Genomic DNA, 17,523 nt, shown 5'->3' on the forward strand with positions numbered 1-17,523 from the left:
TGATGCCCCTGACCACATCACACATGATGATGACGATGATGATGATGATGATGATGATGATAAACCAATCCTTAGCTTTCTTATGTAGCTGACTTTAGGAGTTGCTGGTTTAAATTACAGGGCACCATACTGAACCTTTGGGTGGTATGGGGTGAGGACAGGCACCTTAGCACCAGGGAGATCCCAGGGCGTGTTATCATTTAGACACTACCTGGCCAGCCCCTTGGGGACCTGGCCAATAAGCAGGCAGTACCTTGGTCCGCTCAGGTCCTGACAACATCATTCTAGCGTGTGCTAAGCCTGCTTTAAGAAGTGGGCTCTGCCCACCTTTCTCTCTCTCTCTCTCTCTCTCTCTCTCTCTCTCTCTCCCTTTGCTTCCCACGAGGCTGTGTATGCACCTCTTCTCTTTCCCCTTCCCCATCTCTCCTCTTCTTCCTCTTCTCTCCTCAGCTCCCCTCTCTCCCTCCCCTGCCCCCTGAAAAAAACTCCATGTGAGCACTGTCTCCATGGTGTGAGTGACTTTCCGCCATGCCCCTTGGCTCCCACCCGCCAAGGTTGCTGCCCGCCATTTTTAAATGCAACATGGAGAGTAGGACATTCCTCTGCGTGATAAGGGATGGTTAGGACACACACCTAGTACATCTAGTTCCAGGACCCTGAGGACACTGAGGTCTGGGGCTGAGCCTTTCTTCCAGCTCTTCCTGTGGGTCTTGCCCTCAGGAGTGTAGAGACCAAGTGAGGGAGGAGGTGGGCAGGGCAGACGTGATTGTTAAATCTCACTCCTGATGCAGCCAGCGTACCCTCACCCTGCCAGACCCTCAAAGACAGGGTCCCACTGGTCCTCCCACTGATCCCAGGCCTGTATGTCAGGCCGAAGAAGTGCAGTCCCTAACATTCATCCTACTTCAACATCCTGCCCAGCCCAGCTTTGATCCTATCTTGCATCTGCGGGTTAAAGTTTTCCAGGGGAGACGGAGATTGGAAGGAAGAGAGGAAGTAGGTGGAGGTAAATTCTGCTTCCCCAACATGGGAATCTGAGAGGAGGGTATGAGACATGTCCAAGCAGGAAGCAACTTGGCCTCGGGGGAGAGAGCACTTATGACCTAGGAGGCAAAGATCTTGGAAGGAATGTGGAGTCATCACCACCCCTCCAAGAGGCTCAATTCTAAGACCTGCCCTGCTGGCTTTCAGGGATGCTTGAGTAGATACCCTGTGATCTTAACCAGACACCTTCCTGGATGCTAACGATGTACAGTTGAGAAAACAGAGATGAGTTCATCTTTTGTCTAATGAATGACATTAAATATTAGTAGCTACCATATGGGTTGCAGACCCAGCAGACAGAGACCATCACAGAAATCCACAGCTAGTCAGAATGTAGAAAACCATTTACCGTGGAGTGCCCAGCCCCAATCCATACATCTGCAACTCCCTCCCCATGGACACACACCTAAGGCTCAGGGAACATCTTGGAAGAGGGGAAGATTGTAAGAATCAGAGGACCAGGACATCTGCAAGAGATGTGTCTTCTATATATGACCAGGAAGCTGCACCAGTAAAATCTCAACAATATGGTGCCTAAACAAGACTTGAACAATATCAGTTGACATGCCAGTGTGGACAGGGAAATCTCAAGGGTCCCCATGCCTGCATGAGGAGCTACAGAAAATTAATGACTCTGAGAGGAGAAGCAATCTTCCCCTGGGATGAGTCCCCTAATTGGTTATCCAATACCAAGTGATCAGCCATATATATTATATATATATATATAATATATATTTTTATTATATATATATATATATATATATATATATATATATATATATATATATATATAGAGAGAGAGAGAGAGAGAGAGAGAGAGAGACAACTACATGTACTCAGCAGGCTATATTATATGTATGTATACATGTGACAAAAATGAAAGAAAAAAGAATAAAACATTTAAGTAACTTAAAAATACAAATTGAGAGGTTAAAAACAAACGATTATTTTTAACTGTATTGCCTCTGTGAAGGATATGGGCAAGTTAATGTTCAGTGAATCATCTTGAAGTGACTAACACATTATGAGCAATTGGCAAAATTAGCCAAATAAAACAAACAAACCCAGATTATGATGATGGTAGGTTCCATCCCAGTACAGAGAGAGGTCACTCAGAATGTTCTAATCAGGGACTGGAGAGATGGCTCAGAGGTTAAGAATACTGACTCCAGAGGCCCTGAGTTCAATTCCCAGCAACCACACGGTGGTTCACAACCATCTATAATGAGATCTAGTGCCCTCTTCTGGCCTGCAGGCATATATGCAGGCAGAACATTGTATACATAATAAATAAATAAAATCTTTAAAAAAAAAAAATTAAAAAAAAAAAAAGAATGTTCTAATGAGAGGGCTTGACTTCATTAGCAATAGGACCCAACATGCATTGACTACCCTGGAAGGCCTCACTGGTAGGATCCAGTGTGGTCACTGAATCAGGGCTCAGAACCCGGCTCGTTTTCTTCTCAAGCTGCGTACACTAGTGGCTCCAGCTTCCTCCTGTGTCTTTTCTAGATGGCAGCCAGGGATGCACAGAGGCCGTGAGTGAAGCAGGGCAAGAAGCATCTACCAACGGCTCTGCCGAGTGCCAGGGACATTTGCTCCTTACAAGTGTCTTCCGAGATGAGTGTCTCCACTCTCAGCTCTGAGATGGAGAAACCAGCTTGATGCGTCTACACAGCTAGTGGGTGAATTTGAACCCCTCGGGTCTCTCTGAAGACTCTTTCCATTGCCTCACACTTCTTATAGATCCATCTCTAAGACTCGTATTTTAGTGACTTGAAAATTCTCCAGTTTAAAAATGTCACAACTTGAAACTATACTTGGCGATGTGTGGTGGTGCATACCTATAATCCCAGAGCTCAGGGGCTGAGACCGAAGAATCATGGGTTTGAGGCCAACTTGGGCTACACAGCAAGATCCTGTCTTTGAAAAAGAAAATGAAAAGAAAGATATAAAGGAAGAATGGAAAACACCCACTCACCCACCAGCACCAGCACCACCTGCTCTTAAAAAAAAAGGAAAGAAAGAAAGAAAGAAAGAAAGAAAGAAAGAAAGAAAGAAAGAAAGAAAGAAAGAAAAATATATTTCAGTCCTTTCTTACCACAGCCTAAATCCTCAGTTCATTGTTCTATATCGCCCCCTATAGCCTACAGTTGTAGGTACTTCTAGATGGGTAAAGAGAGCTGCTTTCATATCTTTAACATACACCCACCCCACCCCCTACCCCCCTGTCTGCGAGAGCGCTAAACCACTCCCCAGCAGAGCATCCTCTGGACTGCTCTGGCTTCTGCCCCTGTCTGGAGGGGAGGCTAGGCCAGAGCTAGTTGGATCAGAGTCAGGCAGCCAGGAATATCCTTCCAGGATGCCCCTCAATGCAAATAAGTGGAGGCTCCTCCAGCGGGGCTTCCCAGAGGAAATCAACAATTTGACAGGAAGTGTGGGAAGGCCCAGAGTTCCCGACTTATGTCAATCATCTGCAAATCAAATCAACTGCACCTCTTACACGGGAACCGTGGGTAGGAAACAGCCCCAAGTCCTGCACCACTTGGACTGGAGGGCCTTCCCTGGTGGATTCAGCTTGGGTCTTAGCAGTGTGAGGACCTAATCCCCCAGGGGTGGAAGAGTCCCACAGGCTTCCTGCTTCCTGACTGGAGTTGGACAGTCTGATAAAAAGCCATCTGAGCCTGAATAACCACATGTTTGTCTTTGCTCCATTTATCCTGGGGCCCTGGGATTTCTTCTGGAGTGGTTAATGCCCTCCGGCTCTTCCTCTGTTTATTTTCTTTGGTTATTTTCCCAGAGCTGATGGACATAGGAAGCAGTCAGTCCACGACTGGATGGTTGGAGGCATGCAGGGCACAACCAGCGAAAAGTAGCCCACAGAATGTGAGGCTTTGGGAAGTACAGGAAGAAAAGCAAACAGCCTCCTCATTGGCCGATTTCTGGTGTTAGATATTTAACCCTTTGGGGCAGACATTGACGCGTGCTTGTTTAAAATGCCGATGTCCTGACAATGGCCCATACAGGTGATCATGACACTTGATGACCTCTGCACACTTCATCCAAACTCAGCGCCTTTCCGAATGAAATGAAGACCAACTCATTCACCTGCCGTTTCCCCCCAAGTCTCGTTCCCACCACTGGATCTTTCGTAATCGCCTCCCTACATGAAAATCTCTTCTCTCTGCATCTACTTAACCCGGGCCAGGCCATGATTCAGCACCCAGTTGTGCCCTCACCGAGGCCTGCTTTGAGGGATGTCTGCCATTATTCTGCTTGTCTGTTTTTTATCTGGATAAAGGATCTGAAGACTTACATGAAACCCTGTTCTGCCATTCAATAGTTGCACTATCAAGAACAAGTCCCAACCTGCTTAGGCCTCCCTTTTCATGTATATTTTTTAAATTGTCACATTTATTTATTTATTCAATGTGTGTGTGAGTGTGCATGTGTGTGTGTCTGTGAGTGTGAGTGTGCATGGTTGTGTGTGTGTGTATGTGTGCACATGCCATGTTGTGTATGTGGAAGCCAGAGGACAACTTGCTTGAATTGACTCTCTCCTTCTCCCACGTGGGTTAGGATTGAACTCAGGTCATCAGTCTTGACAGCAAGTGCCTTTACCCATCTTGCCAGCCCCTTTTTCATATTTTTAAGGTGGGAGTTCCATATCACAGGGGTTAAATTGGATAATCTATGAAAGAAAGCCAAATACAGTTCATTTATTGTGGATCTTTCCCATTAGAAAGCACAGAGAAGAGCTTGTTTTTATCTGTTCTCCCAGCTGTAGCCTAGTGTTTGTAGTCACGTAGTAGGTACTCAATAAATATCTCATAAGCGAAAGAACCAGCCATGGCTCGCAATGCATCCTTTAATCTTAACTGCTCACAAGGCTGAGGCAGGAGGATTGTCAGTTAAGGAAACTTAAGAAAACTGTCTTTAAAATGAAAACCACAGGCTGGGAAGATGGCTTAGCAGGTAAAAGTGCTTGTCACGTAAGTCTGACGATCTGGGTTCGATCCCTGGCACCCACAAAAAGGTGCAAAGAGAAGCAGCCCCACAAAGTTGTCCTGACTTCCACTTGTGTGCTCCGGCACTTACATGACATATAATAAATACAATAAAATAATTTTTAAAAAAGAGAGACAGGGATATAGCTTAGTGGCTAGTATGTGTTAAACCCTGAGCTTAAATTCCTAATACTTAACAAAAACAAAAAGAATAATGAAATCACAGACAACAGTTACCGAGAACTTACCGGCTGGGTTCAAAAACTTCTACACTTCCTATATGCTTAATTTCACGTTGGATAATGAAGTAAGCATTAATAACGAGGGTATTTTTAGCCTGCAAGAACCCTGTGGGCAAATACATGCTTATGTTCACAAGGGCACTGTTGAAAGATTGATTGAAGGAAGGAATGCTTAAATCAGAATTAATTTGCCTGCCTTCCGCTAAGTGATGGACAGAGCGCCAGCGTCGGTAGAGCCCTACACAAAGGCTGGGTTTTGTTTAAGGGGAGAGTGAAGAGAAAAAAGTCACAGTGCTGGCTGACCCTGGAGCCTTGGGCCTTAATTTAATGTAGTTCCTGATCCACATCCGGGTACCTGCACAGGTGTTTCTGTCAGGATGCAGAAAAACCAAGGAGTAGGGCCCTTGAGGGAGATGTGATGGTTAATACGATGGTCAACTTGATGGGACTTAGAATCACCATGGAGACACACCTCTGGGCATGCCTGTGAGGGTGTCTATAGAGACACTTAACTAAGGAGGAAAAGCCCACCCTGTGTGTAGGTGGCACCATCCCGTGGGCTGGGGACCCAGACGGAAAAGAAGAGAGAAAATGAGCGTAGCACCAGCATTGGTCTGCCTCCGCTTGCTGACTGTGGACTCAAGTGGCCAGCTGCCTCACGGCCCTGTTGCCAAGGGCCTCTGTGCGGTGATGAACTCCACTAACCTGAGCCAAAATGAACCCTTCTTTTAAGTTGCTTTGTGAGAGCAGTGAGAATACAAGGAACGGAGGAAACTAGCTACTAACGAAGGCGGGATGGACAGTGCTAGCCCAGGAGCCGGGAGGCTAGCTCTGGAGCCGGGAGGCTAGCCCAGGAGCCGGGCTCTTGATTCCCCCTCAGAAACCAAGAATGAAAATGCCAATCAGGAGGCCGCATAGCAGCTCTTTTGTGCTCCACTTGAGAGAAACTTGATGAATATGTACGGAATTTTCTCTCCATGGAATGTGAGGGGATGGGTGTGTCACTGGTCACAGAAGGTCAGAATTCACTGTGGACTGATAAATCTTTGTGCCTAGTGGACACTGCCACTGGGGAACAGTGTGGCTGGGTGTGGAGGAGTCCTTGATGGAGAATTTTGGTTCAGGTCTTTGGAGCAAGGGATCTTGACTCTGGAGCAGACTGGGAGAGGCTGTGGCCATCCTGCTGTGGGACAGTCCCACTCAGCCACTTTTCTAGAGGATGTTAACAGCTTCAGTTCACACAGTAAGGCTGCTCCCCAGCCCCTCGGAACAGAAGTAGAAACAGGCTCCTGTTTCTTCTTCTGTTTGAACTGGGACTTTTTTTTTACATCAGAGCCCGGCATAGTTAGATATTATTTCTCCTTTACCTCTGAACAACAGTTCTCAGAACCTCACAAACTGGGAAGACTTGGGAAGGAGCAGTTGGCTGGGTGGTGTCTGGATGCAGGTCTGCTCGAAGCTGAGGGAGCCTTAGGGTCTGCTTAACCACATCCCGCTGTTTCTGCAAGGAACTGGAATTCTTTCTTTGTTTTTTTTTTTTTTGTTTGTTTGTTTGTTTTGTTTTGTTTTTGTTTTTTCCAAGACAGGGTGCTGTCCTGGAACTCGCTCTGTAGACCAGGCTGGCCTTGAACTCACAGAGATCCACCTGCCTCTGCCTCTGCTGAGATTAAAGGTGTGTGCCACCACCACCAGCTAAGGAACTGGAATTCTTACTACTGCCCTGGACAGCATAAGTGCACGGACTACTGTGCCCTCTGAGAGTAACCAGCATAGATGTCCTAGATCTCTGGGGTACAGCCATCCAAGCTGTCAGCCTGAGCTGTGGGGAGTTCTAAGAATGTGAAAATGTGGAACTTTTTTTTTCCTTGCCTCTTTGTTTTGAGACAGGATCCTCTGCATCGCAGACTGGCCTTGAACTCACTATGTCATGGAGAATGACCTTGAACTTCTGTCCCTTCCCTCTATCTCCCAACACTGGGCTCACAAGTCCAGTTTATATGGTGTTGGGGATTGAACCCATGGTTTTGTGCATATTTGATAAGCACTCTACCAACTGACTATAGTCCTAGCCCCAGGTTTGGATTTTTGTTAGCTTCTGTTTACTTCACAGTGCTGGAGTCCACCCAGGGTCTCCCACGGTAAGGGGAGCTCTCTCGCACCAGTCTCCTCAGTCTTGGGAGTCTGCATTAAGTTCATCTAAGTCCCAGGAAAAGTGAGTTTACCTGCATCCCTCCCCCACCCAGTGCTGGTTTAGCCATTCCTGGCTTCCACAGGATGTTCCAGAGTCACCGTCTCACTCTGGGGACTAGACGTGAGAGAGGGGCATCCCTTTGCTTTTCACACAAGCACCCCAGGAGACCGGAATTCCCTGACTATTCTCAGGAATCCAGAACTGGTCAGGACTGTGGGGATCCCCCCATCCCGTGAGCCCACATGTGATCAGAGGGAATGCATTTGAATGGACAAAGACTTCACTATAACATCACCCAGCCACTGGCTTTGCAAATTTTTATGTGTGTCCGTGTGTCCGTGTGTGTGTGTGTGTGTGTGTGTGTGTGTGTGTGTGTGTGTGTTTCCTATGAGTACAGGTGGCCTAGGAGGCCAGAAGAGGGCATCAGATCCCCTGTGTTAGGAACCTCCCCCTTTCAATGACTCAGCGCCAACACTATGTCATTACTGAAGGCCAGTGTGACGCGTTTCCCATGTTGCCATGTTCAAGGATGCATATGCTCCATACCCCCCAGCCACCATGGCCTGTTCTCGCTGTCTCTTTGGAGTTACAGGGGACTGTGAGCTGCCAAACATGGTGTTGAGGTCCTTTGCAAGAACCCCAAGTGCTCTGGGCTGCTGAGCCATTCATTTCTTCAGCCTCTTCAATTTTGTTTCTTAATCGGCCAATGTTGGTCTCAACACCAATGACTAAGGAAAGCAGGAAAGACCAATAATGGGGTGGGAAGCTGGGCTCCCTGGTCCTCAGTGTTGGCATCTGACCACACCCAGAGCAGCAGGTAGGAAATGAGAGCCTACAGAGATCTAACCAGGAGCCAGGAGAGACTGGCCAGGCATGGGTGTGTGTGTGTGTGTGTGTGTGTGTGTGTGTGTGTGTGTGTGTGTGTCTGTTTCAGGCTCCAAGCAGCCTACTTCAGGCCCTGAGAGGAGGCTCCCCGCAGGTCCCACTTAGTAAACAGCCCCAGGGACTTCCTGCTCACACAAGTGACTCTTCAGACTACTGAGCCAGCTGCCAACCTCATCCCTCTAAATTCCCCCGACTGCCTGGGCCTCCCTGGAGGGGCCCCAGCCAACTGCTGGGCTTTGCCGGTGGCTTCTTGCTTTCTCAGCACCCAGTAGAGTGTGGAAGACCAAAGCTGATTAAGCCACTTAAGCCAAAACCGAAAGGAGGCTTAAAATTTCACCTGCAGGAAATTGTCCAGGGCTGCAGATGAAAGGACTACTCAGAACGGTCGGCCTCTGCCACCTGTCCTCCACAGCACACAGGGCTCCAGCATGTACACCCTTCACCGGGAAGCTACTGGGTACACCACGGTGCTTGGTTTCCAATTAGTTGAATTTTCTCCATAGCGTGTGTTACAAGCCAGGCATGGTGGAGCAAGCCTAGTCCCAGCACTTGAGAGACAGAGGCTAAAGGATCAGGAGTTCAAGGTCATCCTCAGCTACACAGCAAGTCTGAGACCAGCCTAGGCAATATAGGACCCTGTTGCAAAAAAAAAAATAAACATAAAACAAACCAAAGCAACGTGGCGTTTCATATGAACTGTGTGATAGGTGCTGTTCCGTGCAGTTAAATAGTGTCATCTGAGTCTTCAAAAACCACTATTACGCCCATTTTAAAGATGGGAGAAACTGAAACTCAGACCTAGATCTTGTCACTAGATGTGTTAAGTAGAACTGGAGTCTAAATTCTGATTCTGAACGGTCCCTTTCTCTTTTTTTTTTTTTTTTTTCCTCTTCTGGAGATATACAGGCAGACAACAAAGGAGTTTCCTATGTAAGTCACGTCTCCTGACACCTGTCAGCAGGGCTTGTATCACACATTTCTTTAACCTCTCAGACCGCTGTCAGTCACAGAGCGCAGACTTGGAAAATGACTGCAGTCCAGGGTGACACGGAGGGACAGCCCAAATCGGTGCTTGGAGTTTGGAGACCTGCACGCTCCCCGTGGCTTCACTGTAGACAACCCCTGACTACGGTCACCATGACAGCCGTTGCCCAAGCTGTTTTTCAGGAACTGGAGGCAGCAGAAACTAGTTGAAACTACTGACCCAGGCAAGTGTCTGGGGGGGTGACATTTCAACACCAGCTGGTTAAAGCTGCACCCTTAGGGCCTGCGAACGCCAGTTTTCTGAACACAGCCCAAGCAAAGCTTCGATGGCCCACTTTCCTCCTCCATTAGCTTTCTCCGTGCCTCAGACCCTGCTTATCTCATCGCTGCCCCTTACCTTCTTGAGACCTAGGGCTCCTGCCTCTTCATGTCTGGCTGCCTCGACAATACTCTTTTTTTTGGGTGTGGAATATTTGCAATCATTTCAGCAGCTAGCAGATTGGCATGCCAAACAGTGAGCAAAACAAGCTTCACTTGGTAACCAGAGGAGCTGAATGATTGACACGGTTGCCCAGCCAGTTTATAAAAATAAAAAAAAAAAAAAAAGCATGAAGCCTGGCATTGCTGCCAGCAGCGTACTGAGGCAGGAGGATTGCCAGGGCTATATAGCAAGAGCTTATCTGAAAAACAAACCGAAAAGCAACTTGCATAGGACCGTGAGGTTGGAGGGAGTTTTAACTGGAGATGTCTGACGACTGGATTAATAAAGGAGCGAGAGAGAACAGCACGGCTTTCCGCAGTGGACTGACCATCCGGCCACAAGATGGGAACTTCTAAATGGCTTGATTTAGCGGGCTCTTTTCCCTGTGCCAAATCAGTCACCTGGAAAACCCTACACTCACCCTTTGCCCTTAGCCATTTGCATCCCCCCTCTGGTCCTATTCTCTTGCTAAGGGAAACCTAGGGTAGTGGTTACTACCTCTTCAAAGAGGCCAAAGGAAAACAAGCCGCGTCTATAATCTCCAAAGGGCAAAGTTTTTTCTTAATTCCTCCCTGCATGTCTCCACACCCCAGGCAGCGCTTGGAACGAGACTTTCTATAACCCAGAGCGCTTTTTTCCCAGGGCTTCCCAGGGGTGAAGAAGAGGAGTGTGAATAAACAAGTGGTAGGGAGATAAAGCCTGAGATAGGTGAGAATTTTCCTCCATAGTCATGTGAATGAATTGCCCTCTTGGGAACTCTGGGGAGGCAAGATCCCAGTCTGTGCTGGGGGAGGGAAGACCGAAGCCAAGTCAAAGATGCCTCTCCCATCCTCCCTCCCCCACCCCCTCCACCCATATACACACAAGCTACTCACATCTGCCTCATTCCAGAGTCCTGGGATGCAGAAGGACTCCAGCAGGTCACTACCACACAGCAGCAAGATCCGCAGCTCTGGGGAGGGAGAACAGAGTTTGCAAAGGGCATCAGAGCGGGTCTGGGAGACGGCGCTCAGCTTTCTTCCCTCGGGGAGCACAGGAGTCTGCACCGTTGGAACTGTGTGGCCCAGGTCTCCCTGACGACCCCACACCGGGGTGCCTGGAGTTGAACCCCCACCCCCAATCCCCTCCCCCATCTCCAGTGGGATTTCCACAAGCAGGGGGAGCAGTGCATGGAGGGTGGCCAACTGTCCTGCCTACACCCAAGACACAGACACAGCCTTTGAGGCCAAAGCATTGGCTGGGCTTTCTAACAGAGACAGCCAGCGACATACTTTGCTTAAAGGCTTAGAGAGTCTCTCTCTCTCTCTCTCTCTCCTCTCTCTGACCCTGTAGCCCAGGCTGGCCTCAAACTTGCTATATAGCTGAGATTTGAACTCTGGAACCTCCTGGCTCAGCCTCCCTAGTCCTGGATGATAACAGGCACTTACTTCTGTCTTCTCTCCGTTTGGAGTGTCCCGTGACAAGTGCCAACACAGTCGGCATGGGGTGGCCGGAGATCACTGCCTGCCAGTGGAGTGTCTGAGTTGATCACCTGTGCCCTCTCTTTGTGGCCGGCCCGTAGCCCTCAGGAAAGGGCTTGAGAAGCAAGGCCGGAAACACACACACACATACACACACACACACACACACACACACACACACACACACACACACACACACCCTTTACCCATGGAGCTTCCTGCCTGTCAGCTCCTTTTCTTCCCTCGTTAAGCCTAATTTGAATTATCCCAGTGAGGCCCATTGTCATTTGAAACTGCGGGCAGACGGTTGCTTGTTACAGAAGAGTGATGGGAAAAGAATCGAGATTCTTGACATTCCACAGAGTGGCCTACCGCGGGGGTTGCGAGTGCGGATCTCAGGCTGCCCAGGTTTCGGCTTTATCGGGTGTGTCTGAGACCACGAGCCCACGTGTGCTGAGCTGACCGCCACGCCTCCAGACACAACTCCTACCGCCACGGCCCCTGATGCTGAGAGCCTGACTTACACCCCAGGGCTGGGCAAGGACTTTCAGATGTTGAACTTGTCCCTGTCTCCAGATGGGAATGAGGCAGGTGGATAAAGCAGCCAACCTCTCATTGTCCAGATGTCTGGACAGTGTCTGCACTGGACCAGGGTCTGCACAGCCCACCCCTCCTTGGTGGAGCCCAATGAAGGTTGAGAGCTTATATTACTCAATGATCTATCTCTTCAGGTACAGAACCTTGACTTGTCTTTATGTCCCCAGGGCCTGGCAGTGACTGGCACACAGTGGGTAGTCAGACATGGTGAGTAGTTAAGCCAGCAGATGATGTAGTTACAGAGCCACACAGGCTGCCCTGGGAGAGCCCTTGGGCAGTTTAGGGGCATTTTTACAACGTCTGGTTTTCACACCCGGGGAGCAGAGAAGTACGTCCTTGGCATCTGGTAGATGGGATGCTGCTGAGTGAGCATCCCACAGTACACAGGGCAGCCCCACAACATAGAATTATCTGCCCCGAAATACTGGCCGCACCAAGGCTGAAATCCCTGAACTGGGTTTTCCATTCTCATGCTGGGACTCGCTTCTCTTGCCCAGACTTTTAAAATAAGGCAAAGCACAGAAAGGTAGAGTGAAACCTCTGACCCCCCCCCCCCCCCCCAGAATCAGAGCAGATGTGTCATTTGTGACGGACAGGTGACCCTGACAGAGTCTGTGGTCCCACATGCAGCCACTGGAGGGCAGCAGTCATTTCCACATCTCCAGTCTACAAGCCCTTGAACCGGGGTAGCCCCAGGGGAAGGAATCAGCTGTTGGAAACAGAAGGATGGATCACTGATGCCACAGGAGAAGGTGGCTTTTTCCTATGATGTGTGCAAGGGGGTTTCGTTAAGGGAGCCTTGTGTGCACCCGGACCTCACAGAACATAAGGGTCAGGATGCAGGCTAGTTCCTTTGCCCTCCACAGGGCTTTGCCTCCCTCCCTGGTCATCTTGACCCAGGGCCAGCAGCCAGAATCAGTCCTCTCCCTCTACACTCCCTGCTCAAGAATTCCAGCTATGTGTAGCCCAGTGGCCCACCCCAGTTCCCACGGTACACCGAAGCAGCGGCCACCTGTATCATTGCAAACCCGGAGTCTGTCTGTCAGCAGGGGCTGCGCGGCTCTCCTTTTCAGAAGCCAAGAATTCTTCGTTCCCTGGCCCATTATCCTTTTCAGATACTAGGGATCCTTTTCCCTTCTAGAGAGCAAAAAGGATCAGAGGTGGCTAGGCAGATTTAAGAGCCAGAGGGGATGTCCCCCAGTAGGGCAGCATAGCCTAACATAAGCCCTGGGTGCTGGGTAGGCAAACAAGTTCATAGAAGTCCAATAGAAAGTCTGTGAAACACGGGAAAGGTAAATACACATCGGAACACAATGGAAAATCCTAGGACTGTTCTGAGCTCTGCTGGGCAGGGACTACGGTGGTGGTGGTGGTGGTGGTGGTGGTGGTGGTGGTGGTGGTGGTGGTGTGACAGTCCCTGGAGAGGGGGGACTGCAGGGAAGTGGAGTGCAGGGCTTTGAACCCTGTTCTGGAAGCTTTGCCCCATCTCTGCCTTTGGATGCTCTGGGCTTACAAAACCTGCCTTGTTTGTGGGGAGCATCCAGAAAGTCAGGTGTCCACTTTCCTGCAGACTTCAGAGCAAATAAGCTAATGTATAAAGGATATTAAAGTCTAGAAAGGTAACTAGAAAGCAAAGCACTTGAATGCTCCGTCGCTGCTTCGGCTTAATGCAGTTTGTTTAACTGCATGCTACCAGTATTTCATTTTTACTAATGGCTTTGCTTAGTAACTAGCTGTCAAAATTTTGCAAATGGTTCTAGCAAAGCAATATGAATAAACTCAGGCATGACTATGTCTCGGACCAGAGATGTACCTCGAAACGTTACCACATCTGTGGGCATTAAGGTGCCGAGACATTCATCATTTCCATGCCATTCTGTGGTGATATTTTATTTGTGCAACCCAGTAAAGTTTATCTGAGGATCAGAGGAAACAGCCAGCCACTATATTAAACATAGAAGTCAGGCAACGGTAGCACACGCCTTTAATCCTAGCATTCGGGAGGCAGGGATCTGTCTGGATCTCTGTGAGTTCAAGAACACACTGGGAACAGAGCCAGGTGTGGTGGTACATGCCTTAAACTCCAACACTAGTTAACCACAAAGGTTTGGAGGTACAGACAGACAGGAAATAACAGAGCTGGGCAGGAAGAGGAAGTGATGTAGCTGGACAGACAGAGCAAATGAAATAGCAGAACAGCAAGGCATACAGGTGTGAATTTACAGGAAGTAGCTCTCTTTTTGGAAGCTGAGATGTCAGTGAGGTGAAGTTGGTTTATGGCTTTTCCTATTCCTCTGATCTCTCAGGTTTTCACCCCAATATCTGGCTCCGTGTTTTTTATGTAAGAAAACTGTTTAGCATTCATGTACACCACTCAGAACCACAGCAGAAGCCCAGACACCGAGTGCACACTCGGAGGAGCATCAGGAGGCCAGCTAACGGATCTTTGCAGCTAGAAATTAAATCCATGTGGGTTGGAGGCCAAGTTGCCTCTCCTTCTAGAAATCTGCTGACCCTCCTCACCACCTGTACCAGCCCCATTCCGGCCTGCCTCTGTCATGCTTTTCCAGCTGCAGGCATTTGGGGTCCCCCCTACCGCCGCCACCACCATCTTTCACCCTGAAACCTTGGAAAGGCTTCAGTTTGCTGATTTGCTTCAATTATTCACACAGCTGTCAGCTCCTTCCCATCAGGCAGCTGTTTGTAACCCGCTTCTGCCTACTCTGGTGGGTTGAGCACAGGGTCTCTCACAGACAGTGGGATGGATACCTTAGCTCCAGCCAACCCTTGCCTCCTCCTCGACTTTAAAGCCCTGGAGATGGAACACTGCCTTGTTTGTGTGCAGTATGGATGGGTGAAAACAATGGTCTCTCTCATTAGCACTGACGCTCAACTTTCGTTCTTTTCCGAGAGGGAGGGGAAGCTGTGGAGGGGAGACTGGCAGTCGATCCACTCCTACTGGGGAAAGCGGGTCCAGTTAGGAGATGTTAGATGGGATCTAAGTAAGATTATCTACAGAAGGAATACTGGGACAGTAGACCCTGCTGCGAACACCCTCCAGGGGTGTCAGGCCTCCGCCCTCCCTGACATCCTGCTTCCATGTGATGGGGGGGGGAGGCTCCAAACGTCCCCACTTTCACAGTTCAACTCACCAATCTCTTCATACCGCATCACTGTGCCCAGGTTGGCATTCTCATCTGAGGAGAGAGAGGGGGGGACCATTAGGGAGCCTCGAGCCTCAGTGGGAGTGGCTGGGGCGGGATGGGGGAAGATGTATCAGATGGCAGGGAGCATCTCCTCCCTTCCCCGGACAGAGCTTCATGTTTCTGAGATTTTCATAGTTAGACCATCTCACTGGGAACCCAGTGACAGACACCTTCTATTTCTGTATCGTAGGCTGCCCACAAGAACTGTGCCCATAGAACCTAGGACACAGGATTTGGGGTCACAGGAGATGGCCTCCTCTTCTTCCGTTGCTTCCTGGTTTAAAGAACCAACAAAATTGGGATGCGGCAAAAACCAGCAGAAAGAAGGAAGGGCAGGGCCTCTGGCGTGTGTTCCTGGTGTGCACTGTCTGCGTGGAGGTGCACAAGGTACGCACATGTGCACACACACCAATCTTGTCCCTGCCTCTGCCTCCGCAACCGTCTCCTGGTTCCCTCTCAATATGCCCCAAACTGGGAACCTCCGTTATGAAAGAAGACAGCACAGAACGAAAGGAACGAGTTCTTTTGGCCCTTCCAGGGCTCTTTTAGAGAGTAAATTTGGGGTTAGCAAGGGAAAGAGCTCTAGAGCCTGTGATGTTCTCACGCAGGCCGAGTCTTTGAGGAGCACCCAAAAGACAGAGGGAACCCAGGGAAAGAATGTGTGCCCACTGGAGGAACAGATGCTGCCTGAACTGATCTGCAGGATCCAGGCCCCACGGGAAACATCCAGTGTGCAGACATATTTTATGGAGGGCAGGGTGAGGACGGAGTGCAGGCTGGAGGAGGGAGATGGCCACGAAAGGCTTCCCAGGAGCACCACACCCTCGTACTCCCATGACCTCTTGACACTGTAGGCCTGGGCATCCCTGCTTGCCTCTGGTCTATTTCAACCACTGCTCCACAAATGATCGCCCCACTAGGATAGCCAAGCCGATGCAACAAATTCCACAGGCAAGGTGACTTTCAAGCAGCAGGAATTTATTCCTGAGTGTTCTGGATGTTGAAAGCCCAAGACGAAGGAACCAACATGGGTAGTAGCATCATCTCCTTGTGTCTTCAGATGGTAGAAGGGGCGAGTTAGCTCCTCGGGGGGCCTTTTATTTATTTACTTATTGGTGTGCAATTCACCCTCATGATTTAATTGTCTCTCAAAGACCCTGGTTCCTAATCCTACCCCCTGGGGGGTTAACAATTCAATATGTGAATTTCAGGAGGTGGGGATTTGCTGATGAATTAAGAGAGGCGAGGAAGAGGAAGGATGGGCCAGGGAAAGGAAGTCCCGCCCCCTTACCTACAAAGGTGAAGCGCTCCACGGGAGGGCGGACACAGCAGATCCTGGTGAGGCTTTCTCCCACCTTTCCCAAGATCTTGGCTATGGGAGAGAAGACAGACAGACAGACAGAGAGAAAGAACCACTCACAACTGACACTGGTGACAGCCCAGCATCGGGGCCACTGTAAACAACAGGGGTGTACTGGGGAGGGGAGGGGGCTGAAAGGAGGAAGGCAGGAGGGAGGAGGGTAGGGAGGAAGGTCAGAGCAAGGACAGCCAGAATTCTTTCTTCTCACTCAGAGTCCAAGGCACAAGCATGTGAGTCATGGTCTATTTTCTTGTCGTGTGTATTATTGAAAAGTAGAAAATAGAGAAAAGGGAGATACATAAAGAGAAAAGAAACAGCACCCACAATCCCACATCTAGATAGAACCACAACTTAGCATCTTGGTGTATTATTTATTTTCTTCCATTTTAATGAATATAATGCATGTATGTTGGGTCAGATTGCAAATTTAAAGTGCATTCATATGGCTGCTCTTCTAATTCTTTTTTTTTTTTTTCCTCTGTGTAGTCCTGGCTGTCCTGGAACTTGCTCTGTAGCCCAGGCTGGCCTTGAACTCACAGAGGTCTTCCTGCCTCTGCCTCCTGAGTGCTGGGATTAAAGGCATGCAGCACCGTGCCTGACTGCTCTTCCAATGCTTAAGGTTATGGTTTGAATCTTAAATGTCCCCCAAAGGCCATGTGTTGAAGCTTGGTCCCCAGCTGGTGACCCTGTGGGAAGTGGTAGAAGTTTTAGGAGGTGGCGTCTAACAGAAGAAAGTTAGGTCAGAGGGTGTGTGTCCTGGTTTCTCCCTCCCCTCCCTTTGCTTCTGACCACCACAAAGTGACCCATCTCCTCGGCCACTCACTCCCATGATGCTGTATGCTTCCACAGCATCAAGACAACATGGCCAAGGGCCCCTGGACTAAAACCTCTGGAACTCGAGCCAAACACATCTTTGTTCCTTTAAGGCTGATTTTTCTCAGGCATTTGGTCACAGCAATGGAAAGCCGCTGTGACTAACACATTTCTCACGAGCTTCTCAGTGGGTTTGTCCCAAGCCTGTCCTTAGCCACTCAGTCCCACTGGACAGTAATACCCAAATCCAAGG

At 49.2% G+C, this 17,523-nt stretch overlaps 1 protein-coding gene across 1 annotated transcript in view; it reads right to left on the bottom strand.

Annotated features, from left to right (window-relative positions):
* Nmnat2 (nicotinamide nucleotide adenylyltransferase 2) overlaps nucleotides 1-17,523 on the bottom strand; it is a 34,081-nt gene that overhangs the window by 13,643 nt on the left and 2,915 nt on the right. The window contains exons 3-5 of the mRNA XM_059280562.1: nucleotides 16,389-16,469; nucleotides 15,044-15,088; nucleotides 10,710-10,786 (exon numbers count right to left, since the gene is read on the bottom strand). Coding sequence (XP_059136545.1) covers nucleotides 10,710-10,786; nucleotides 15,044-15,088; nucleotides 16,389-16,469 — 203 coding nt within the window. The remainder of the gene's footprint in view (nucleotides 1-10,709; nucleotides 10,787-15,043; nucleotides 15,089-16,388; nucleotides 16,470-17,523) is intronic.

This window comes from Peromyscus eremicus, chromosome 15, assembly GCF_949786415.1.
Source record: "Peromyscus eremicus chromosome 15, PerEre_H2_v1, whole genome shotgun sequence".
NCBI lineage: Eukaryota > Metazoa > Chordata > Mammalia > Rodentia > Cricetidae > Peromyscus > Peromyscus eremicus.